The sequence below is a fragment of the Mobula birostris genome, chromosome 8 (genome assembly GCF_030028105.1).
Source record: "Mobula birostris isolate sMobBir1 chromosome 8, sMobBir1.hap1, whole genome shotgun sequence".
In the NCBI taxonomy this organism is placed as follows: Eukaryota; Metazoa; Chordata; class Chondrichthyes; order Myliobatiformes; family Myliobatidae; genus Mobula; species Mobula birostris.
The window spans coordinates 24,486,850-24,512,073 of NC_092377.1; the positions used below are offsets into that span (position 1 = coordinate 24,486,850).

The 25,224-nt window shown below is 42.7% G+C and overlaps 1 protein-coding gene across 1 annotated transcript in view; it reads left to right on the top strand.

Moving 5' to 3' along the window:
- ryr2a (ryanodine receptor 2a (cardiac)) overlaps nt 1–25,224 on the top strand; it is a 785,545-nt gene that overhangs the window by 747,302 nt on the left and 13,019 nt on the right. The window contains exons 96-99 of the mRNA XM_072264911.1: nt 2,630–2,690; nt 10,909–11,055; nt 12,059–12,193; nt 13,996–14,152. Coding sequence (XP_072121012.1) covers nt 2,630–2,690; nt 10,909–11,055; nt 12,059–12,193; nt 13,996–14,152 — 500 coding nt within the window. The remainder of the gene's footprint in view (nt 1–2,629; nt 2,691–10,908; nt 11,056–12,058; nt 12,194–13,995; nt 14,153–25,224) is intronic.

The window sequence follows — 25,224 nt, forward strand, 5'->3', positions numbered from 1 at the left end:
GTTGCAGTGGTACAGTGCAATACCTTAAAAATATACAAATTACTCTAAAAATACAGAAAATATATATATACCCAGGCTAGATCTTCAGAGATGTTGACACCCAGGAACCTGAAATTGCTCACTCCTTCCATCCTGAAGTGTTTTCCCTTGACCTCCCCTTCCTGAAGTCCACAATTAATTCCTTGATCTTATTATTACTGAATGTAAGGTTTTTGTCCTCAGTTTCTTTAGTGTATCAGCATAAAAATTCTATTTGCCACCTGACCTATCTGGAAGGGTTAACCTTCAACTGACTTTCTTCGATTCACTAGAATTTGCCTTTTCTACACCTTTCTATCACCATGCATTCAATTATAACATTGAATCTAAAAGGGGGACTTGAACAAAATATTCAGATGTTATACTGTACTGTATGTAAAAACATGGAAACATAGAAAACCTACAGCACAACACAGGCCCTTCGGCCCACAAAGCTGTGCCGAACATGTCTTTACCTTAGAAACTACCTAGGGTTACCCATAGCCCTCTATTTTTCTGAGCTCCATGTACCTATCCAGGAGTCTCTTAAAAGACCCTATCATTTCCACCTCCAGCACCGCTGCAGGCAGCCCATTGCACACACTCAGCACTCCCTGCTTAAAAAAACTTATCCCTGACATCTCCTCTGTACCTTCTTCCAAGCACCTTGAAACTATGCCCTCTCATGCTAGCCATTTCAGCCCTGGGAAAAAGCCTCTGACTATCGACATGATCAATGCTTCTCATCATCTTGTACACCTCTATCAAGTCACCTCTCATCCTCCGTCGCTCCAAGGAGAAAAGGCTGTGTTCACTCAACCTATTCTCATAAGGCATGCTCCCCAATCCAGGCAACATCCTTGTAAATCTCCTCTGCACCCTTTCTATGGTTTCCACGTCCTTCCTGTAGTGAGGCAACCAGAATTGTGCACAGTACTCCAAGTGCGGTCTGACGAGGGTCCTCGTTCTTGAAACTGGCAGCTGGTGAGAACACAGACACAAGAGAATCTGCGGATGCTGGAAATCGTGAGCATTGCACACCATTTTTTGGAAGAACTCAGAAGGTCAGGCAGCATCTATGGAGAGAAATGAACAGTTGATGTTTAGGGCCAAGATCCTTCATTTGGAATAGAAAAGTAGAAGGCAGAAGTCAGAATAAAAAGGTATGGGGATGAGCAGGAGCATAAGCTAGCAGCTAATAGGTGAGAGAGGGAAGGTAGATGGGTGGAGGAGAAGGGATGAAAATGAATGATATGAGAGGCTAGGAAATGAAGGTTGGAAGAGATTAAGGGCTGAAGAAGATCTCTGATAGGAAATGACAGTAGACCATGGAATAAATGGAAGGAAGCAGGAAACCAGATAGAAATGATGAATTGGTCATAAAAAGTAGGGGTGGGCAAGAGGATAGACGGGGCCCATTGGAATGAGAGAAAACAAAAGGGGAGCGGTAAAGGAAAGCAGAGGGAGTGATTAATTGAAATTAGAGTAATCGATGTTGATGCCATCAGGTTTGAGACAGAGATAGAATATGAGGTGTTTCTCCTCCAACCTACTTCTAGCTTTAGTGTGTCAGTAGAAGAGGCTGCCACGTGTCGATGTGGGAATGGGTGGCCATCAGGAGATCCTGGCTGTTGTGTCAAATGGAGCAAAGGATAGTAGTGTAGTTGAAAGATCCTATAGGATAATGGAACTTTATAAATAGACTATAAAGCCTACAAAGTCATGATGAATTTTAATTAAGCACTGGTTCACCACAATTTACGAAAGTTGGGAAGTCTTTGGAGAATGTGCAGGAGAGAATTACTAAAAATATTGCAGCAGCAGGAGACCTTTAATGATGTGGATAAACTGAAACATCTCGGGATGTTCTCCTGGGCACAGTGAAGGCTGTGGGGAGTTATGATCAAGATCATGAAGGATTATGGATAGAGTAAACTGAAGTAAATTATTCCCGTAGATTTAAAATGTCAAGTCATGCGATTACAGAATAAAAGTGACTGGCAAAAGTGATGTTAAAGATATTTTCATGCTGTGAATAATGTGTGAACTGCACTGTCAGATGTAGTAGTAGAGACAGATTAATGGTGTCCGAATAGAAAGAATTTTCAGGGCCAAGGGGAAAACACAAGGGCTGAGATTCATCTGCATTTTTCTGCAAAGAGCTGGTCCTGACTTTACGGGCTGAATGGTTTTCTGTGTTGTAACCATTCTGTCATTGTGATTCTGTGAAGTCATTTCTTAAATCTGGCCACTGACCAAGCTGCACATAATAATATCTTCTTATGTAGCTACCTGTCAAACTTTGTTAGAAAATATTCCTATGAATTACTGTCATAAAGCATTATATGAATGCCATTTGCTCTTGCTGTGTTGTATCAATACTATAGAATACGGTCCACACTGAAGAATCAATATTATCCCTGTGGATTTATCTGTTCGTAACGAATGGATGGTTATATAGCTTTAACTTGTCTTTCAATCTTCCAGTGAATAAAAGTTCTAATCTTCCTCAGTATTTTCCTCTGGCCAATTTTCTGGGAAGTATTTCTTATCGATTTGTGTCTTTCAGTTTTTAAATCTAATTCAACTGAATTTGTTTTGTTTCCTACAGACTTAACTCTATTGATATCAAGTATCAGATCTGGAAGTTGGGAGTGGTGTTTACGGACAATGTAAGTAAAAAGTGGATGCCAGAAGCTAAACTTTTTCCTGAGTAAAATATTTTTCAAAAATACAAGGGTAATATTCAGGTATAAGAAGTGTCATCATAAACTAATGATTGTTTCATGGTTTCAGCCAGTGCTGTTTTTGCATGTGTGTGTTTGTCTGTGTGCCTTTTCACAATTATATTTTCCCTTAAACTTTCGCAGTTACACTTCATTTTAGAGGTTACAATGGCTAGAAACTGTGTGAAAATCAATGACATTCTCCTTAGGGATGTTTTTGAGAGGGTGCTTTAATCATTGTTGGCAAAGATAAAAGTCTATTAGATACATGCGGACAAAATGTGGAAGATTTATTTACCCAATTTGTCTAGAGACACAGTGTGGATTAGGCCCTATTAGCCTTTCGAGTCGCCCCACCAGCAACCCACTGATTTAACCCTTGCTTAATCACAAGAAAATTACCATGACCAATTAAACTACTAAATGGTATGTCTTTGGACTGTGAGAGGAAACTGGAGCAGCCAGAGGAAACCCATGTAATCCACATACAAACTCCTTACAGAGGACACTGAAACTGAACTCCAATCTCTGACGCATCGAGCTGTAGTAGTGTTGCACTAACTGCTACATTACTATGATGCCTGAGATGTAATAATGTAATGAAAAATAATGCTGCTTTTCTTGAATCCTAGAAGCCACACATGAATGCTCTGTTTTCAACAGTTGGATGAGTTCTTTGTCCAACCCATTTGGTAGGCTAGGTGGACTGAATATCCACAACAACCGTGGAGGACCCGACTGCACTTGTCTTTTTCTACTCCCATCACATCAAAAACAGATTATCTCCTCTCCGACTCAGGCAGGGAAGTCTTTGAGAAGGTTTAATTAGTCTCCTTTTGGGATTCTGGGCAGGGAATGTTTGAAGTCAGCAGCTTACAGAATGTGCAGCTCAGTTGGAACAAAAGTGTATCTGTGCAGCCCAGAATGAATGACGTGGAGTTCAAAATCTGAAAGGCTGGAAGGAGTGTCTGGAAAAAGATACATGTTGTTTTGGATGCAAGAGGGTCCACTAATGTGAATTTTCACTCTTTTCTTGGATTGTTCCAGTGTTATTCAATTTCTTCTGAGTTTGACCACCACATTGAACAATTTTCACAAGCTATTACACAAATGAGTGCCCTAGATCAGTGTTTTCCAATCTTTTTCATCTAATGCTCCCCAAAAGCACTTTCATACTTGCCAACCCTCCCCTAAAGCACCTTCATATCTACCAATGCCCCTGTTAGTGACAATATACTTTCCGGCTCCCATAGTGTAAAGGCATATGCTAACATGAGAAAAATGATAGTGCTTTAAATTTTTATTTGTCTTTGAACTTAGCTTTCACAGTATCTGTTTGCTGTACAGCAGCTTTGATATCAATGTGATCCATGAACTTGATGGTTTTTAGCAAGAGTTGAAATATCTGATTTAAGTTGTGACAGTAAAAGCCTTAATTCCCCATATGTAACAATATCCAAGTGGTTTCTGTTTTTTGTGAGCATGTGGTTCACTGCACTGAAGGCTCAACAAGGTAGAAGGATGGAAATGCAATGAAGAGTAGCTTGGCTCTTCTTCAAAGACCAGGAAACTTTGTATGACAGTGTAGCTACATTTCCACAAAAGCCAACATTTTTGAAAAGCATTTTTGCTTCTTTATTCTGAATTGTGATAAATTTTTCTTGCAGTCTGTCTTCCTGTTCTTCTACCTTAAAAAGAAATGGGTTAATTACCCAGTCCGGAATTTCAAATCTTTGAATCAATTCTGAAAGTCCTTCTTCAGTGACTGCAGGTGTAAGCAGTACTCTAGCAAATCACCATCTGTGAAAGAGCATGCCATACTTTCCATGCAGGGAAATTGTAAGAAAGTTTTTCTCCCAATGATTTGCTTGTATATGTCCAATTTTCTGATAAATTCTGTTTGCAGCGAGTTGACACTGTTGGTCAGGTCTCGTGTCTCAAGTTAGGGTGTTGCATACCAACCCCCCCCCCCCAAGAATCTTGAATACACTTGACAACTTCTATTTCCCCTAACATTCCATTAAGAGATGTAGCCACCCCCGTTACGAATAACTGCTTTAGATGAAGCATACAAGGGGACAGATAAGCTACATAGAGCCATGTGCCAAGCTTAGTAATGAACCTTTCCTGATCCACAATGGTTAGCAGAAATCTCTGATGCTGTAATGCCTTGTGTATCATAATGTACCAGGAAAGTTACAAGCTGTGGAGCATCTACAATCATAGAGTCAGCCCATGAGCTAACAGCTGTGCAGCTTCCTGCACTCTCCCCTGCAGTGAGAAACACCGCACAAATTGGACTAGAGGCTCGAGCCAGTAATTCTTGGTTTACTCGGGCAGAAGTTCTAGGCCAGCATGTTTTTCATACTGAACATGCATGATAAGTTTCTGGTAACAAGTTTTGAAGCCATTCTTCCAATGATGACTCCACCACCATCCTACTGCCAAACCTGGGCTGGACTGCACTTCGAAGTGGAGTTCTAAAGTGATATGCCATTACAGCTGGTTTACGAGGAAATGACATGGAACTGTATATACTTTATGATCAAGTTGTTGAAGAGGATTTTTGAGAGACAGTTGAAGAGGTTGCCAGAGTCACCCATTATGTGCCCCTGAGGCAGCTGTCCAAGAAAATTCATGAAGGCAAATTGAATTGGAGATGGGAATGAATGAGAATGATAAGACCTCCTTACAGGACATGCTATGAGCTGTTTGTGCATAGTATGAAGCTATACAAAGTGGGGCTACTTGAGTGGTGATCCTGAGGGTGCTTGTGTATTGACGGGTGTATGGAAATCATCCAGATTATGCTGGCACTGATTTCTGTTTGCTCAGGACATTAGAAATCCGATAATGTCCTGCTTACCGTGTCTGAACAGCAGGCTAAAGCTGCTCACAACTACATTGAAAGGTGTCCCTCTTAGCAGATGCAATTCATCTTCTTTTGACTGGTATTGGAGTGTTCCCTTCTGCTGATTGATCACCACTCGAAGTAGTTGGAAGTGTTGTCCGTCAGGCTGAGCAGTTTATGGAATGGCCCACTGACGGAGTCAGATCAGTAACTCTTGGGCTAGCCAAGGAACTGGATTCCAACAATAGAGTCAAGTCAAGTCAAGTCACTATTTATTGTCATTTCAACCATAACTGCTGGTACAGTACACAGTAAAAATGAGACAATGTTTTTCAGGACCATGGTGCTACATGAAACAATACAAAAACTACACTGAACTATGTAAAACAACACAAAAACTACACTAGACTACAGACCTACCCAGGACTGCATAAAGTGCACAAAACAGTGCAGGCATTACAATAAATAATAAACAAGACAATAGGCACAGTAGAGGGCAGTAGGTTGGTGTCAGACCAGGCTCTGGGTATTGAGGAGTCTGAGGGCTTGGGGGAAGAAACCATTACATAGTCTGGTCATGAGAGCCCGAATGCTTCGGTGCCTTTTGCCAGATGGCACGAGGGAGAAGAGTTTATATGAGGGGTGTGTGGGGTCCTTCTTAATACTGTTTGCTTTACGAGTGCAGCGTGTGGTATAAATGTCTGTAATGGCGAGAAGAGAGACACCGATGATCTTCTCAGCTAATCTCACTATCCGCTGCAGGGTCTTGCAATCCGAGATGGTGCAGTTTCCGAACCAGGCAGTGATGCAGCTGCTCAGGGTGCTCTCAATACGACCTCTGTAGAATGTGGTGAGGATGGGGGATGGGAGATGGACTTTTCTCAGCCTTCGCAGAAAGTAGAGATGCTGCTGGGCTTTCTTTGCTATGGAGCTGATATTGAGGGACCAGGTGATATTCTCCACCAGGTGAACACCAAGAAATTTGGTGCTCCTAACGATCTCTACGGAGGAGTCGTCAATGTTCAGTGGAGAGTGGTTGCTCCGTGTCCTCCTGAAGTCAACAACCATCTGTTTTGTTCACATTCAGAGACAGGTTGTTGGCTGTGCACCCATCCGTTAGCCGCTGCACCTCCTCTCTGTATGCTGACTCATCATTCTTGCTGATGAAACCCACCACGGTCGTGTCATTGGCGAACTTGATGATGTGGTTCGAGCTGTGTGTTGCAGCACAGTCGTGGGTCAGCAGAGTGAACAGCAGTGGACTGAGCACACAGCCCTGGGGGGCCCCTGTGCTCAGTGTGATGGTGTTGGAGATGCTGCTTCCAATCCGGACTGACTGAGGTCTCCCAGTCGGGACGTCTAGGATCCAGTTGCAGAGGGAGGTGTTCAGGCCCAGTAGGCTCAGCTTTCGAATCAGTTTCTGAGGAGGAATGATTGTGTTGAATGCTGAACTGAAGTCTATGAACAGCATTCAAACGTATGTGTCTTTTTTGTCCAGGTGGGTTAGGACCAGGTGGAGGGTGATGGCAATGACGTCGTCTGTTGAACGGTTGGGACGGTATGCGAACTGCAGGGGTCCAGTGAGGTCTGCATGTTTAAATAATGAAGCTGCAATTCATGCAAGAGAGGTCTGCATGGTCCACATGTCATCACTTGCGTTGTTTTTGCTGAAGTGCAGGGCTATTCTGCAACCCCTCCTCACTCCAGGATATTCCCAGCTGAGATGCTAATGTGTCAATAGTTGAAAACATGCCTGAATTTCATGCAGCCTAATCTGAAATGACAAGTGGGAGAAAGGAGAGGAGTCAAAAGGGACTTTTGTAAAATATCTTCTGAAAATCCCAACAGCCAACATGAACTTCATTCCCTCCATCATTGTTCTGCATTACCTCATTAACCTTATGGGCACCAACATTTATTCCCACATGGGAATTTAAATTTGACTTAGCAAACTTCCATGCTGGTGATTAAACTTGTATTCTCAAGAATCTTTGTCCTTATCTGTCCCAGAACATAATCAGAGCAAAACACTGGAATTGTTATAAGCTTGACCTCCAGAGCTTACAGGCGCCAGTTTTATTTCATACTCATTATGATTGGGGTGCTATCGTTACCATGACACTATTATAGCTCAGGCATCGGAGCTCAGAGTTCAAATCCAGCGCCATCTGTAAGGAATTTATATATTCTCCCCTTGAGCACTCGGGTTTCCTTTGAGTGCTCTGGATTCCTCCCACAGTCCAAAGACGTACCGTTTAGTAGGTTAATTGGTCATTGTAAATTGTCCCCTGATTAGACTAGTGTTAAATAAATGGGTTGCTGGGTGCCATGGTTTGTTGGGCCAGAAGGAACTGTTCTGTGCCAGGGGTTCCCAAACTTTTTTATGCCATGGACTCCTACCATTAACTGAGGGGTATGTGGAGCCCAGATCTGAAACCTCTGTAAATCTGTGCTGTATCTCTAAAAATAAATTTTTTAAAAGTTATACTGGAAGGAAAATTTGATATCCTGGAAGTAGCAATTGAGATTGGACGTTGAGTGACAGTATTTGCTATAAACTGACAAACTGTTCATGTAAACAACAACCAAGCAAGATAATTAATGTTAAAATCATTCTGTACTCATTTCCTTAAACTAGAGTCACAAATTAAGCACAGTTTAAGCAGAATTTCAAGAATAATTTGATTGACATAATCTCAGCATATATATTTCTCAATAGGCAATCAAATAAAGAAGAATTCCAGGTGTGATTTTGGTACAATTTCCAGTGATAATATGGAATTTCCCTTCATTTCTTCTCATTTTCAAATCCCATTTACCCACATGGGAGCCATGCAAGCAAATGGGGCTATTTACCTTTTCTAGATATGGTAAATGAAAATGGTTGGTTTTCATCAGTTGTCGACTTAAGCAGTACTTTCAAAAATTAGAAATGCAATTATAAAATGTTATACAAGAATATTTTGGCCTGGATTTCCTATGTGATACTTTACTTATCTCACTATAGTTTTACTAGAAATCATCAATATCTAGTCAACAATTCCCATGGCAGAAAACACAGGCAAATTCTATTTATTATATATAGGACAGTGTTGGAATGTATTGTGGAACCCATTTAGAAACCTCATGTGATTGTTTTGGTTTCCTGGAATAACAATAGCAGCTATTCCATGGAATTGGTTTGGGAAATGGCTGCTGTGGAAGTCTTGAAGACCACAAGACCATAAAGTATTGGATTAGAGTTAGGCCATTTGGTCCATTGAGTCTGCTCTGCCATTTCATTGTGACTGATCCACTTTCCCTCTCAGTGCCAATCTCACCATATCCCGTCATGCCCTGATCAATCAAGAATCTATCAACCTTTGCCTTAAATATACATAAAGACTTGGCCTCCACAGCCACCGGTTCTAACAAATTCCACAGATTCACCAATCTCTGGCAAAAGAAATTCCTCTTTATCTCTGTTATAAAAGGATGTCCCTCTATTCTGAGGCTGTGTCCACTTCTCCCAGACTCTCCCACCATAGGAAACATCCTCTCCATATCCACTGTATAGAGGCCTTTCAACATTCGGTAGGTTTCAATAAGGTCACCCTCATTCTTCAGAATACCAGTGAACACAGGCCCAGAGCCATCAAACACTCTTCAGATGAAAAGCCGTTCTATGCCGGAATGATTTTCATGACCCTCCTTTGAGCACTCACCAGCGTCAGCACATCCTTTCTAAGATAATGGGCTAAAACTGCTCACAATATTTCAAGTGGGGCCTCACCAGTGCTTAATAAAGTCTCAGCATTACATCCTTGCTTTTATAGTCTAGTCTTCTTGAAATGAATGTCAACATTGCATTTGCCTTCCTCACCATTGATTCAACCTGCAAATTAACCATTGGGGAATAGTGCACTAGGACTCCCAATTCCCTTTGCACTTAAGCTTTTTAAATTTTCACCCCACTAGAAAATAGTCTACCCTTTTATTTTTTCTACTAAAGTGCATGACCATACACTTCCTGAAAATGTATTCCATCTGCCTCTTCTTTGCCCTTTCCAATCTGTCTAAGTCCTTCTGTAGCCTGTGGAACTAGTCACTGGCTGGCAACAAGAAAAGGCTCCCTTTATTCCCACTCTTTGTCACCTGCCAATCAGCCACTGCTTTATCCATGTTAGAATCTTTCCTGTAATACCATGGACTTGTAGCTTGTTAAGCAACCTCATGTGCAGTAAATTTCAGAAGGCCTTCTGAAAGTCCAAGTACACAACATCAACTGATTCTCCTGTCTAGCCTACTTGTTATTTTCTCAAATAATTCCAACAGGTTTGTCAGGCAAGATTTTCCCTTAAGGAAACAATGCTGATTATGACCTATTTCATCATGTGCCTCCAAGTACCCTGAACCCACATCCTTAACTGTGGACTCCAACATCTTCCAAACCACTGAGGTCAGACTAATCGGCCTGTAATTTCCTTTCTTCTGCCTGTCTGCCTTCTTGAAGAGTGGAGTGACATTTGCAATTATCCAGTGTTCCGGAACCATTCCAGAATCTAGCGATTCTTGAAATCTCATTATAATGCTACCACAATCTCTTCAGCCTCCTCCTTCAGAACCCTGAGGTGTACATCATCTCGTCTAGGAGACTTATCTACCTTCAGACCTTGCAGTTTCCTTTGTTATAACAACTTCATACACTCCTGACCCCTGACAACCATCCTGTTAGTGTCTTCCACAGTGAATACTGAGCCAAAATCCTTCTGAAACTCATCCGCCATTTCCTTGCTCCCCATTACTACATTACTACCTCTCCAGCATTGTTTTTCAGTGGTCTGATATCCACTCTTGTCTCTCTTTCACTTTACGTATCTGAAGAAACTTTTGGTATATCTTTACTCTTATTTGTTAGCTTACTGTCGTATTTCATCTTTACTGTACAGTGTGCCATCTGCTTTCTATTTATGCTGGAAGCTGACTGTGCGCCAAGGGTTTTGTTTAATTTATTCATGTTTTTGGGATTTGGATTTGTAGTCAAGGCACTTGAGAAGGTGGGGATGAGCCACTCCCTTGAATCACTGCAGTACAGCGGAAAAGACAAAATTAGAAATTTGTAAGACAACTTGAACAGCATGCAAATAAATAACATCTTTAAAGAACAGAAAGTTGGTGCTGCTAAAGGTTTCCAGGTGGAATATTAATAATTGTTCTCTTTCTGGATATCTATAAGTATAATCAGAATTTTACTACATTCAGTAAAACTTTACTGCATGTTGTCACTGCATTTCTGCTGTTGTCCATTTGTAATTTCTATTTCTTTGTTTGCAGTCCTTCTTGTACCTTGCCTGGTACATGACCATGTCAGTTCTGGGACATTACAACAACTTTTTCTTTGCTGCTCATCTGCTGGATATTGCGATGGGATTTAAAACTTTGCGGACCATCCTCTCTTCGGTGACGCATAATGGAAAACAGGTACCACAATATGGTTGGTGTGTTTTTACATTTAAAATCATGATAGGTGATTACTAGACGAATGCAAAATCCCCTAATATCATGAGATAGGTCTTACCAGGTAGCTCTTCAAACTTAAAATGAAAATCACGAAGATCTTCATATACTAATTTAAGTACACACGTTATTAAACAATGCGTCAGAGGAATTCAGATTTATTTATCACAAGTACCTCGAAACATACAGTAAAATGTGTCGACTGCATCAACAACCAACTCAGCCAAGGACGTGCCGGGAGCAACTCCCAAGTGGCACCTTACATGCCAGCACCAACATAGCGTACGCGCAGTGTTCAACAGAACAGCACAAGCAGCAACAACTACTACTCCAGAACAGAAAGAAGACAACAATAGTGAAAACAAGCTCCCTACCTATTCTCTCCCTCACATAACAGACAGGCACCTCCAGGCCACCAATCGTTGGGCCTGGACAATATTTATAATTAATATTAAATATGGAATTATATGGTATGGAAACAGCTCTTTGGCCTATGCTGACTGTCAAGTAGCCTTTTATACTCGTCCTGAACTAATCCCCACTTACCCCAGAATCTGTCATGCAATAGGGAAAATTTACGGCGACCAATTAACCTACCAAGCCAAGCGTTTGTGGGATAAAGGGGCGAAATGGAGCACCTTGGGCAATCAAAGGGAGAATATGCAAATTTCATGCAAAAGTCACTAGAGGTCAGGACTGAACCTGGGTCACTGGAGCTGTACAACAGGAGCTCTACTTGCAGCATTACTGTTCCGTTCCTCAAATATGGCCAAAAAGAACCAGGCAAACACGAAATGAATGAATGAAACATTAAGGAAGAATTAAAAAGACCTCTCCCCAGATTGTCTTTTTAAGTTGCTTGCAAAACAGTCCACTGCAAACAAACCATATGCTTTTTTTGTAATATATGAACATTAATTTTTAAATACTGACTTGACATTGCAAATCTCTCCTTACTTCCATGCAGCTGGTTTTAACCGTGGGCTTACTAGCTGTAGTGGTGTACCTCTACACCGTGGTTGCTTTTAATTTCTTCCGGAAATTCTACAACAAAAGTGAAGATGGAGACACACCAGATATGAAGTGTGATGATATGCTGACTGTAAGTGGCCTCCTGTTTGTGACCGAGTTCACTAACTAATTTGTGTTTGATTTTATTCCTAAACCATACAAGAGAACACGGGGAATAGGAGAAGGAGTAGAGTAGGCCATTTAGACTGTCACTCCTGTTCTGCTGTTCAGTAAGATGGCGGTTGATCTGACTTGAGCCTCATCTCCACTAATTTACCTGTTTCTTATTACTCTTATAACCATATAACAATTACAGCACGGAAACAGGCCATCTCGACCCTTCTAGTCCGTGCCGAATGCTTACTCTCACCTAGTCCCATCTACCTGCACTCAGCCCATAACCCTCCATTCCTTTTCTGTCCATATATCTATCCAACTTAACTTTAAACGACAACATGGAACCTGCCTCAACCACTTCTGTTGGAAGCTCGTTCCACACAGCTACCACTCTCTGAGTAAAGAAGTTTCCCCTCATGTTACCCCTAAACTTTTGCCCTTTAACTTTCAACTCTTGACCTCCTGTGTCAAAAAATCTGACCATCTAAGATCTTCAGTGTGTCAGTCTCCCTGGGATGTAGAGATTCATGTCCCACTGAGAGAAAACATTATTCATATCTGATTTAAGTGGGAAGCTGCCAATTTGGAAACCATGACCCCTTGTTCATGTTTGTTTGTTTATTTATTTATCTATCTCTCTATCTTTTTTTTAACTTTAATTTATTTATTGAGATACAGCACAGAATAGGCCTTTACGGCCCTTCGAGCCTCATCACCCAGCAATCCCTCGATTTAACCCTCGTCTAATCACAGGACAACTTACAATGACCTTTAGACCATTTTTGCACTGTCTGAGGAGAAATGTTGGTGAAAAATCCTCCCTTCTGTATTGGCAACCCCCACAGACTGTCGTATGTTTCCACAGGACCACTTCTCATTCTTCTCAACCCCGAGGGACCTAGGCTCAGTCCAAATTCTCCTTTTGATTCTCTTCATCAGATAACTCCTTCCTCTTAGCAATCATCACAAAGAATTTTCTTTAATCTGCCTCAATGCTGGTTTATTCTTGTCTTTTATCTGTAATTCCCATGCATCTGAAAAAGGAAACATGACAAATGAGCTAATTCAAAGAAGATCTGAGCCCTTCTGCCAGAACTGTGAAAGAGAGAAAACAAGTTAATTTTAAATTGAGATGAGCTGGGGTGAGGGACAGCTAAAACAAAGGAATATCTTTGATGGGGGTGAGACCAAATGAGTTAATGCAGTGATTAGAATGAGATTTATGTTTTTCTTCTTGCATTATGTCATTGCCATTCCATTTCCAATTGTCCAAAGGATATATCACATTCCCAACAATTTTTACAGAGTCACAATGTGTATAGATCAGTGAGTAGTTTCGGTTTATGTTATTTCTTGCGGCTTTTTCCCTGAATTTTTTCTCTGAATTTTAATTGAGGAGGAAACCCTCAATGAAAATCCACCTCGAAGCTGCAATGCAAGTGGCTTTTAGAGACATATGACTGAAAAGCAATTTGTGATTACCAACACCATATGTAAAAATTTGGTAGAAATTTGGAGGTGGTAGAAAAGTGCAAATATGTTGGAAATAGCTTCATGGAACCTTTGAAATTTACTGAAAGAGACTGTAATATGTTCCTTCATTGTGTCCATGTCAATTCACTGTTAAAAATGATGTGCAAATCTTCCGACTGTGAATTTTCTAGTGTCAGTTCTGTTGAAATGAAATGATAGTTGATCATGTTTAGTAGAAAGGAATGACAAAGTGGAGAGTATAGAGATCTCTCTGGTTATGACAAGCTGTGCTTTCTTTTGCAGTGTTATATGTTCCACATGTATGTGGGTGTCCGTGCTGGTGGAGGCATCGGTGATGAGATTGAAGATCCTGCTGGGGATGAATATGAAATCTATCGAATCATTTTTGACATCACCTTCTTCTTCTTTGTAATTGTCATCCTGCTGGCCATCATTCAAGGTATGACATTCTGTGTTGGAACATTTTATAACTGATTAGTGGTGTTCACAATCTTATGACTTTTTATCCATATTAGTACTTCTCTCTAAATATGGTTTTGGAACATAAGACAGAACAGTGCATCCCAGGAACAGGCCATTCAGCCCAAGGTGTCTGTGCTAACCATTATGGCCATTTAAACTAATGCCATCTGCCTGCGCATGGTTTGAAACTCATTGTCTTCATTTTCCTGTCGAAATGCAACTTAAATGTTATCATATTTGTTTGCTGCACCTCCCTACATTCCAGGAACCTACCATTCTCTATATTAAAAAAAAATCACGCCTCATAATTTTTTTGTCATTGCTATCATCAGGAAGGAGGTACTGGAGCCTGAGGCACACACTGAATGATTCAGGAACAGATTCTTCCCCTCTGCCATCTGATTTCTGAATGGACATTGAACCCATGAATACTACCTCACTACTTTTTTATTTCTATTTTTGCACCAATTATTTAAGTTAACTAAATTAATAAACTACTTCAACTACTTAATTAATTTAACAAAATATATATACTTACTGTAATTCAAGTTTTTTTTCTTTTCTATTCTTATGCATTGTATTGTCATAAAGCTAACAAGTTTCATGACATATGCCATAAGACCATAAGACAAAGGAGCAGAAGTCAGCCATTTGGCCTATCGAGTCTGCTCCGCCATTTTATCATGAGCTGATCCATTCTCCCATTTAGTCCCACTCCCCTGCTTTCTCACCATAACCTTTGATGCCCTGGCTACTCAGATACCTATCAATTTCTGCCTTAAATACACCCAATGACTTGGCCTCCACTGCCGCCCGTGGCAACAAATTCCACAGATTCACCACCATGATGTTAAACCTGATTCTAATTCTCCTTCATCTTTTCCCTTCTCAGCTTAAAGCCAAACCCTCCAGTACTTCACATTGAATATCTTTCCTACCTATGCCTGTCATAATTTTAAGTAATTCTATCAGATTGTCCCTCATCCTCTGACGATCTAGTGAAGACAATCCAATCTTGTACAACTTCTCCTTAGAGATAATATTCTCCAATCCAAGCAACATCCTCGTGACACACATAAAAGTTGCTGGTGAACGCAGCAGGCCAGGCAGCATCTCTAGGAAGAGGTGCAGTCGACGTTTCAGGCCGAGACCCTTCGTCAGGACGAACTGAAGGAAGAGTGAGGAAGGGATTTGAAAGTTGGAGGGGGAGGGGGAGGGGGAGATCCAAAATGATAGGAGAAGACAGGAGGGGGAGGGATGGAGCCAAGAGCTGGACAGGTGATTGGCAAAAGGGATACGAGAGGATCATGGGACAGGAGGTCCGGGAAGAAAGACAGTGGGGGAGGGGACCCAGAGGATGGGCAAGGGGTATATTCAGAGGGACAGAGGGAGAAAAAGGAGAGTGAGAGAAAGAATGTGTGTATAAAAATAAGTAACAGATGGGGTACGAGGGGGAGGTGGGGCATTAACGGAAGTTAGAGAAGTCGGTGTTCATGCCATCAGGTTGGAGGCTACCCAGACGGAATATAAGGTGTTGTTCCTCCAACCTGAGTGTGGCTTCATCTTTACAGTAGAGGAGGCTGTGGATAGACATGTCAGAATGGGAATGGGATGTGGAATTAAAACGTGTGGCCACTGGGAGATCCTGCTTTCTCTGGCGGACAGAGCGTAGATGTTCAGCAAAGCGGTCTCCCAGTCTGCGTCAGGTCTCGCCAATATATAAAAGGCCACATCGGGAGCACCGGACGCAGTATATCACCCCAGCCGAGTCATAGGTGAAGTGTTGCCTCACCTGGAAGGACTGTTTGGGGCCCTGAATGGTGGTAAGGGAGGAAGTGTAAGGGCATGTGTAGCACTTGTTCCGCTTACACGGATAAGTGCCAGGAGGGAGATCAGTGGGGAGGGATGGGGGGGACGAATGGACAAGGGAGTTGCATAGGGAGCGATCTCTGCGGAATGCAGAGAGAGGCGGGGAGGGAAAGATGTGCTTAGTGGTGGGATCCCGTTGGAGGTGGCGGAAATTATGGAGAATAATATGTTGGACCCGGAGACTGGTGGGGTGGTAGGTGAGGACCAGGGGAACCCTATTCCTAGTGGGGTGGCGGGAGGATGGAGTGAGAGCAGATGTACGTGAAATGGGGGAGATGCGTTTAAGAGCAGAGTTGATAGTGGAGGAAGGGAAGCCCCTTTCTTTAAAAAAGGAAGACATCTCCCTCGTCCTAGAATGAAAAGCCTCATCCTGAGAGCAGATGCGGCGGAGACAGAGGAATTGCGAGAAGGGGATGGCGTTTTTGCAAGAGACAGGGTGAGAAGAGGAATAGTCCAGACAGCTGTGAGAGTCAGTAGGCTATCATCCTCATGAGCCTTTTTTGCACCTTCTCCACGTCCTCACTTCCTACAATGTCGTGACCAGAACATTGGTCCTGATGTGGCCTAACCAAACTTTTATACAAATGAACCATGAGTTACCATATTTTATACTTATTGCCTCAGGTAAGTAGGCCATGCAGCTTTTTTACAGCACTGCCTACCTGCAGCTGCCACATTCAGAGAGCTATGGACTTGTACTCCAAGATCCAAATATACTTCAGTGATCCTAAGGATCAGTGCCATATACTGTATACTTACCTTTTGCATTTTCCCTTCCAAAATGCAGCACCTCATACTGAATTATATTAGGAAAAAAGTTCAAGCTTTCAAAGCACAGATTTGCTACTCTGGAAATCTGAAATATTTTAAAAAATAACAAAACATGCTGGACATCTTCAGTATATCGGGCAGACGTGGGCAGAGAAACAAGGTGATGGCCCTTCATCAGAACTGAAGATGAATGTTTACTGAACGGAAGCTTAGCTCTTCTTCTCTCTCCATAGACGCTGCCTGGCTTCCTGAGTATTCCCACTACCCTTTTTTCACATTTAACTTATCTGGAAGGAGTCTTTGTGCCTCAAGATAGTTGGAAATGAGGGCACAAAAGAGTAGATGTTGCATCTGCATTGGATGTATGTGAATAGTTGGCATTGGTCACTACCGCTACCTTCCAACACCATGTTTGCAGAGGTGTTACACCTAAATTACTTTCATGCCATAAAGTTTCTGAAATTTTCCTCACTATCTCTACAAGTAAAGACTCTTTAAATATTTCAGTGTTAGACTTCATGCTGCAGAAGGACAGATTCAATCCCTAGTCCATATCTAGAAAGCTCTCTTCAGCTGGTACTTCAAGAGTTAAAATTGGTCCCCAGTGCCTTTGAGCAAATGAAAAGAAAAATCAGACACAAGATTTGTGATTCACTGAAAATTTAGTTGTGTAGATAACAGTCTACAATTGATCGGAATTGTCATCCTGATGAGGGGTCTCAACCTGAAATGTTGACTGTTTACTCCCTTTTCCATAGATGCTGCTTCGACTGCTGAGTTCCTCCAGCATTTTGTGTATGTTGCAACAATTGAGTGGGGCTGAATTTAACTGCCCAACCCACACCCCAACCTTATTTAAGTAACAACAGAATTTGTGATTCAGTGCTATGAAAATGTACCATAGAACCGTGGAAGATTACAGCACAGAAACAGGCCTTTTGGCCCTTCTTGGCTGTGCCAAACCATTTTTCTGCCTAGTCCCACTGACCTGCATCTGGACCATCTCCCTCCATACACCTTCCCTCCATGTACCTGTCCAAGTTTTTCTTAAATGTTAAAAGTGAGCCCGCATTTACCACTTCATCTGGCAGCTCATTCCACACTCCCACCACTCTCTTTGTGAAGAAGCCCCCCCATAATGTTGCCTTTAAACTTTTCCCCCTTCACTCTTAACCCATGTCCTCTGTTTTTTTCCTCCCCTAGCCTCAGTGGAGAAAGCCTGCTTGCATTCACTCTATTTATACCCATCATAATTTTATATACATCTATCAAATCTCCCCTCATTCTTCTACGCTCCAAGAAATAAAGTCCTAACCTATTCAACCTTTCTCTGCAACTGAGTTTCTCAAGTCCCGGCAACATCCTTGTAAACCTTCTCTGCACTCCTTCAACCTTATTTATATCCTTCCGGTAATTTGGTGACCAAAACTGAACATAATACTCCAGATTCGGCCTCACCAATACCTTATACAACCTCATCATAACATTCCAGCTCTTATACTCAGTACTTTGATTAATAAAGACCAATGTACCAAAAGCTCTCTTTACGACCCTATCTACCTGTGACGCCACTTTTAGGGAGTTTTGTATCTGTATTCCCAGATCCCTCTGTTCTACTGCGCTCCTCAGTGCCCTACCATTTACCTTCTATGTTCTACCTTGGTTTGTCCTTCCAAAGTGCAATTGTCTGTTTTAAACAACTTCTGCCATTTTTCAGTTCATTTTTCCAGCTGGTCCAAATCGCTCTGCAAGCTTTGAAAACCTTCCTCACTGTCCACTACACCTCCAATCTTTGTATCATCAGCAAATTTGCTGATCCAACTTACCACATTATCACCAAGATTGTTGATATAGATGGCAAATAACAATGGACCCAGCACTGATCCCTGTGGCACACCATTAGTCACAGGCCTCCACTCAGAGAAGCAATCCTCCACTACCACTCTCTGGCTTCTTCCATTGAGCCAATGTCTAATCCAATTTACTCCTCTCCATGTATACCTAGCGACTGAAGCTTCCTAACTAACCTCCCATGCAGGACCTTGTCAAAGACCTTACTGAAGTCCATGTAGACAACATCCACTGCCTTCCCTTCATCCACTTTCCTGGTAACCTCCTCGAAAAACTCTAATAGATTTGTTAAACGTGACCCACCACGCACAAAGCCATGTTGACTCTCCCAAATAAGTCCCTGTCTATTCAAATACTTGTAGATCCTATCTCTTAGCACTCCTTCCAGTAATTTACCTGCTACCGACGTCAAATTTACCAGCCTATAATTTCCCGAATTACTTTTAGAGCCTTTTTTTCTGTTTGGGAAGGAAATCTCAGGATTAAAGGTTGATAATTTAAGACCGAGACAAAGAGGAAATTTGCTGCTCAAGATTTGCATGTGTTTTGATTTGTACCCTTGACGGCTGTGGGAGGTGAGTGATTAACTATTTACAAAATTGAGATCAATGAAGAGTGAAAAGACCTTGCTTTGTTTAATTTGGCTTGAGGCCAAGAACCACAGAGATAATGCTATTGTCAACAAGAGTTAGAGCCAGCTCTTCAAACTTTATTTAGCAATGAATAATACATAGATTACTTTCATGAAGAGAATATAAAAACAAAAAAAGCATGTGGCAATAACTATGCCCGATATAGTAACCAAAATTGCAATGAATATGTCCAAAACTTTATGAGGCTACTCCTGTAACTAATAAAGTGTATGTATCGTTCAATCCACAAGATTATGATACTGAACTCCTTTCAACAGTGCAATATTCAGTCCTTTTTTAAAACATTAGCAATTACACTGAAAATAATTGTTTTTTGCAGGTGTCCTGGAAGAACGTTACTATTCATTAGAATCAGATGTAATAATATCACTGGCGTATATTGTGAAATTTGTTGTTTTGCAGTAGGAAAACATTGCAGTATAGAGTATAATAAAAATATAACTTACCATTAGTATCGCTAACAAAAATTAAATTAAGTAAGTAGTGCAAAAGGAGGGAAAAAAGTAAGCGACACCCACAAAATGCTGGATGAACTCAGCAGGCCAGGCAGCATCTATGGAAAAGCGTACTGATAATGTTTTGGGCCGAGACCTTTCATCAGGACTGGAAAAAGAAGATGAGGACTCTGAGTTAGAAGGTGGGGGGGGGGGCGCAGTGGAGGGAAGGAAGAAACACAGGGTGATAGGTGAAACTGGGAGAGGGAAGGGGTGAAATAAAGAGCTGGGAAGTTGTTTGGTGAACGAGATACAGGGCTGGAGGAGCGGGAATCTGATAGGAGAGGACAGAAGACTGTGGATGAAAGAAAAGGGAGAGGAGCACCATAGACAGGTGATGGACAGGGAAGGAGATAAGTTGAGAGAGGGAAATGAGAATGGTAAAGGTGGGGGCATTTCCAGAAGTTTGAGAAATCAATGTTCATGCCATCAGGTTGGAGGCTACCCAGATGGAATATAAAGTGTTGCCCCTCCAACCTGAGTGTGACCTCATCGCAACAGTAGAGGATGCAATGGACTGACATGCCGGAATGGGAAGTGGAATTAAAGTAGGTGGCCACTGGGAGATCCTGCTTTCTCTGACAGATGGAGCATAGGTGCTCAGCGAGGCAGTCTCGCAGTCTGCGTCGGGCCTCACCTATATACAGGAGGCCAGACCAGGAGCACCGGATACAGTAGGTGACCCCAACAGACTCACAGGTGAAGTGTCGCCTCACCTGGAAGGACTATTTGGGGTTCAGAATGGTAGTGAGGGAGGAGGTGTAGGGGCAGGTGTAGTAATTGTTCTGCTTGCAAGGATAAGTGCCAGGAGGGAGATCAGTGGGGAGGAATGAATGGACAAGGGAGTTGTGTAGGGAGCATTCCCTGTGGAAAGCTGAAAGGGACGGGGGTGGGAAAAATGTGCTTGGCGGTGGAATCCCGTGGAGATGGGGAAAGTTATGGAGAATAATGTGCTGGACACAGAGGAGGTGAAGACAAGAGGAACCCTACCCCTGACGGGGTGGTGGGAGGAAATGGAGAGAGCCGTGTGCGAAGTGGAAGAGATATAGATGAGGAAAGCATTGATAGTGGAGGAAGGGAAGACCCTTTTTTTGAAGGAGGATAACTCCTTCATTCTGGAATGAAAAGCCCCCTCCTGAGAGCAGATGCAGTGGAGACAAAGGAACTCAGAGAAGAGGATGGCATTCCTACAAGTTATAAGGTATAGTCCAGGTCACTGTGAGAGTCATTGGGTTTATAATAGACATCAGTAGATAAGCTGTCTCCACAGATATAAACAGAGAGATCGAGGAAGGGGAGGGAGGTGTCAGAAATGGATGAGGGAAAATTTGAGGGCAAGGTGGAAGTTGGAGGCAATGTTGATGAAGTTGACGAGCTCGGCATGTGTTCAGGAAGCAGCACCAATGCAGTCATCAATGCAGCATAGGAAAAGTGGGGGCCGGTCACCAGTGTAGGCTTGGAACATAGACTGTTCCATGTAGCTGACAAAAAGGCAGGTAAAGTTGGGACCCATGCGAGTGAGAGGAGCCAAAAGAGCAATTATTGAGAGTGATGACAAGTTCACCAGATGCAGGAGAGTGGTGGTGGAGGGGAGCTGGTTGGGTCTGGTGTCCAGAAAGAAATGGAGAGCTTTGAGACCTTCCTAGTGGGGGATGGAGCTGTATTGGGACTGGACATCCATAGTGAAAATAAGATGCTCAGGGCCAGTGAACCTGAAATCATTGAAAAGATCAACAGTGTGTGAAGTGTCACAAATGTAGGTCCGAAGGGACTGAACCGGCAGGGGGATAAGACTGAGTCGAGTTATGCAGGTATGAGTTCAGTGGTGCAGGAACAAGCAGAAACAATGGGTTTACCTGGGCAGGCAGGTTTGTGGATCTTGGGTAGGAGGTAGAAAAGGAGGTTTGAGGTTGTTGGCAGAGTTAATAAGGTTGGTGATGGTGTGTGAGACATTGGCCTGGTGCTCCTTAGTGGGATCCTGTTCGAGGGGTAAGAGGCGTTAAAAAGTGAGGTAGTGTACACAGATTCATTGAACATTTGGAAGCTGTTCCTGAATCATTGCATGTGTGTCTTCTGGCTCCTGTACCTCCTCCCTGATGGTGGTAGCAAAGCAAAGAGGGCATGTTTGGGTGATAGGGATTGTTAATGATGGATGCTGCCTTTTTGAGGCATTGCCTTCTAAAGGTGTTCTCAATGCTGGGGTGTCTAATGCCTATAAAGTTCAAAAGTTCAGAGTAGCATTTATTATCAGAGTAAATACATGTCATCACGTCAACCCTGAGGTTCTTATATAATGGAGCTGGTTGCATTTACAACTTCCTGCCACTTTTTCGGATCCTGTGCAGTGGCCCCCCCCCCCATACCAGACAGTGATAGAATGCTGTTCACAGTACATCAGTAAAAATTTGCAAGTGCCTTTGGTGACATTCAAAGTCTCTTCAAACTCCTAGTGAAATATAGACGCTGTTGTTCCTTCTTTGTAATTGCATCAATATGTTTGGCTCAGGATAAATCTTCAGAGATATTGACACCCAGGAACTTGAAACTGCTCACCCTTTCCACTGCCGATCCCTCAGTGAAGACTGGTGGTGTGTGTTCTTTCGACTTGCCCTGGCTGAAGTCCACAATTCCTTGCTTTTACTGACATTGAGTGCAAGGTTATTGTTCCGAAACCATGCAACCTACTGATCCATCTAGCTCCCGTATGCTTTCTCGTCACAATGTGAAATTCTGCCAATAATAGTTGTGTTGTCGGCAGATTTAGAGATGACGTGCCTAGCTGTGCCTAGCCTCACAGAGGTGGGTGAAGAGAGAGTAGAGCAGTGGGTTAATCGTGCATCGTTGAGGTGTACCAGTGTAGGTAGTCAGTGAGGGGATGTTATTTCTGATCCGCACAGACCGTGATCTCCCAGTAAGAAAGTCAAGGTCCAGTAGCAGAGGGAGGTACAGAGAGCAATGCTTTGGAGCTTGTTAATTAGAACTGAGGGTATGTCTGTGTTGAGCATTGAGCTGTAATCAAACAACAGCCTGACATATTTTCCAGTTGATCCAAGGCTGAGTGGAGAGCTAGTGTGATTGTATCGGCTGTAGACCTATTGTGGCGATAAGCAAATTGTGATGGGTCCAGGTCCTTGCTTAGGCAGAAGTTGATTCTAGCCTTGACCAACTTCTCAAAACACTTCATTAAAGTAGATGTGAATGTCACTAGTTAACCTGATCTGCTCTTCTTAGGCACTGGTATGACTGTCGCCCTTTTGAAGCAAGAGCGACCCTCTGACTGCGACAGTGAGAGATTGAAGATGTCCTTGAACACCCCCGATCGTTGGTTGGAATTTGGTTTCAGAACCCTTCCATGTACACCATTAGGGCCTGAGGCCTTGCAAGGGTTTATCATCTTGAAAGATGTTCTGACATCAGCCTGCACTCACTACAGTTACTGCGGTTGGTTGTTGAAGAGCTTTAAAAAGCAGGAGGTTTTTAAACAGAAAACAAAATACAGGGAGTTAGGAAGGAAACTGAGAAGCAAGACATCAAGGGTAGTAATCTCAGGATTGCTCTCTGTGCCATGCAACAGTGAGGATAGGAATAGAATGAGGTGGCAGATAAATGCATGGCTGAAGAATTGCAGCCAGGGGCAGGGATTCAGATTTCTGGATAATTTCTGGAAAATTTTTAATTGGGGAAAGGCAAATTATGAAGCTATAAGGCTAGAACTTGCGGGTGTGAATTGGGATGATGTTTTTGCAGGGAAATGTACTATGGACATGTAGTCGATGTTTAGAGATCTCTTGCGGGATGTAAGGGATAAATTTGTCCCGGTGAGGAAGATAAAGAATGGTAGGGTGAAGGAACCATGGGTGACAAGTGAGGTGGAAAATCTAGTCAGGAGGAAGAAGGCAGCATACATGAGGTTTAGGAAGCAAGGATCAGATGGGTCTATTGAGGAATATAGGGAAGCAAGAAAGGAGCTTAAGAAGGGGCTGAGAAGAGCAAGAAGGGGACATGAGAAGGCCTTGGGAGTAGGGTAAAGGAAAACCCCAAGGCATTCTTCAATTATGTGAAGAAAAAAAGGATGACAGGGGTGAAGGTAGGACCGATTAGAGATAAAGGTGGGAAGATGTGCCTGGAGGCTGTGGAAGTGAGCGAGGTCCTCAATGAATACTTCTCTTCGGTATTCACCAATGAGAGGGAACTTGATGATGGTGAGGACAATATGAGTGAGGTTGATGTTCTGAAGCATGTTGATATTAAGGGAGAGGAGGTGTTGGAGTTGTTAAAATACATTAGGTCAGATAAGTCCCCGGGGCCTGACGGAATATTCCCCCGGCTGCTCCACGAGGTGAGAGAAGAGATTGCTGAGCCTCTGGCTAGGATCTTTATGTCCTCGTTGTCCACGGGAATGGTACCGGAGGATTGGAGGGAGGCGAATGTTGTTCCCTTGTTCAAAAAAGGTAGTAGGGATAGTCCGGGTAATTATAGACCAGTGAGCCTTACGTCTGTGGTGGGAAAGCTGTTGGAAAAGATTCTTAGAGATAGGATCTCTAGGCATTTAGAGAATCATGGTCTGATCAGGGACAGTCAGCATGGCTTCGTGAAGGGCAGATCGTGTCTAACAAACCTGATAGAGTTCTTTGAGGAGGTGACCAGGCATATAGATGAGGGCAGTGCAGTGGATGTGATCTATATGGATTTTAGTAAGGCATTTGACAAGGTTCCACACGGTAAGCTTATTCAGAAAGTTAGAAGGCATGGGATCCAGGGAAGTTTGGCCGGGTGGATTCAGAATTGGCTTGCCTGCAGAAGGCAGAGGGTGGTGGTGGAGGGAGTACATTCAGATTGGAGGATTGTGACTAGTGGTGTCCCACAAGGATCTGTTCTGGGACCTCTACTTTTCGTAATTTTTATTAACGACCTGGATGTGGAGGTAGAAGGGTGGGTTGGCAAGTTTGCAGACGACACAAAGGTTGGTGGTGTTGTAGATAGTGTAGAGGATTGTCAAAGATTGCAGAGAGACATTGATAGGATGCAGAAGTGGGCTGAGAAGTGGCAGATGGAGTTCAACCCGGAGAAGTGTGAGGTGGTACACTTTGGAAGGACAAACTCCAAGGCAGAGTACAAAGTAAATGGCAGGATACTTGGTAGTGTGGAGGAGCAGAGGGATCTGGGGGTACATGTCCACAGATCCCTGAAAGTTGCCTCACAGGTGGATAGGGTAGTTAAGAAAGCTTATGTGGTGTTAGCTTTCATAAGTCGAGGGATAGAGTTTAAGAGTCGCGATGTAATGATGCAGCTCTATAAAACTCTGGTTAGGCCACACTTGGAGTATTGTGTCCAGTTCTGGTCACCTCACTATAGGAAGGATGTGAAAGCATTGGAAAGGGTACAGAGGAGATTTACCAGGATGCTGCCTG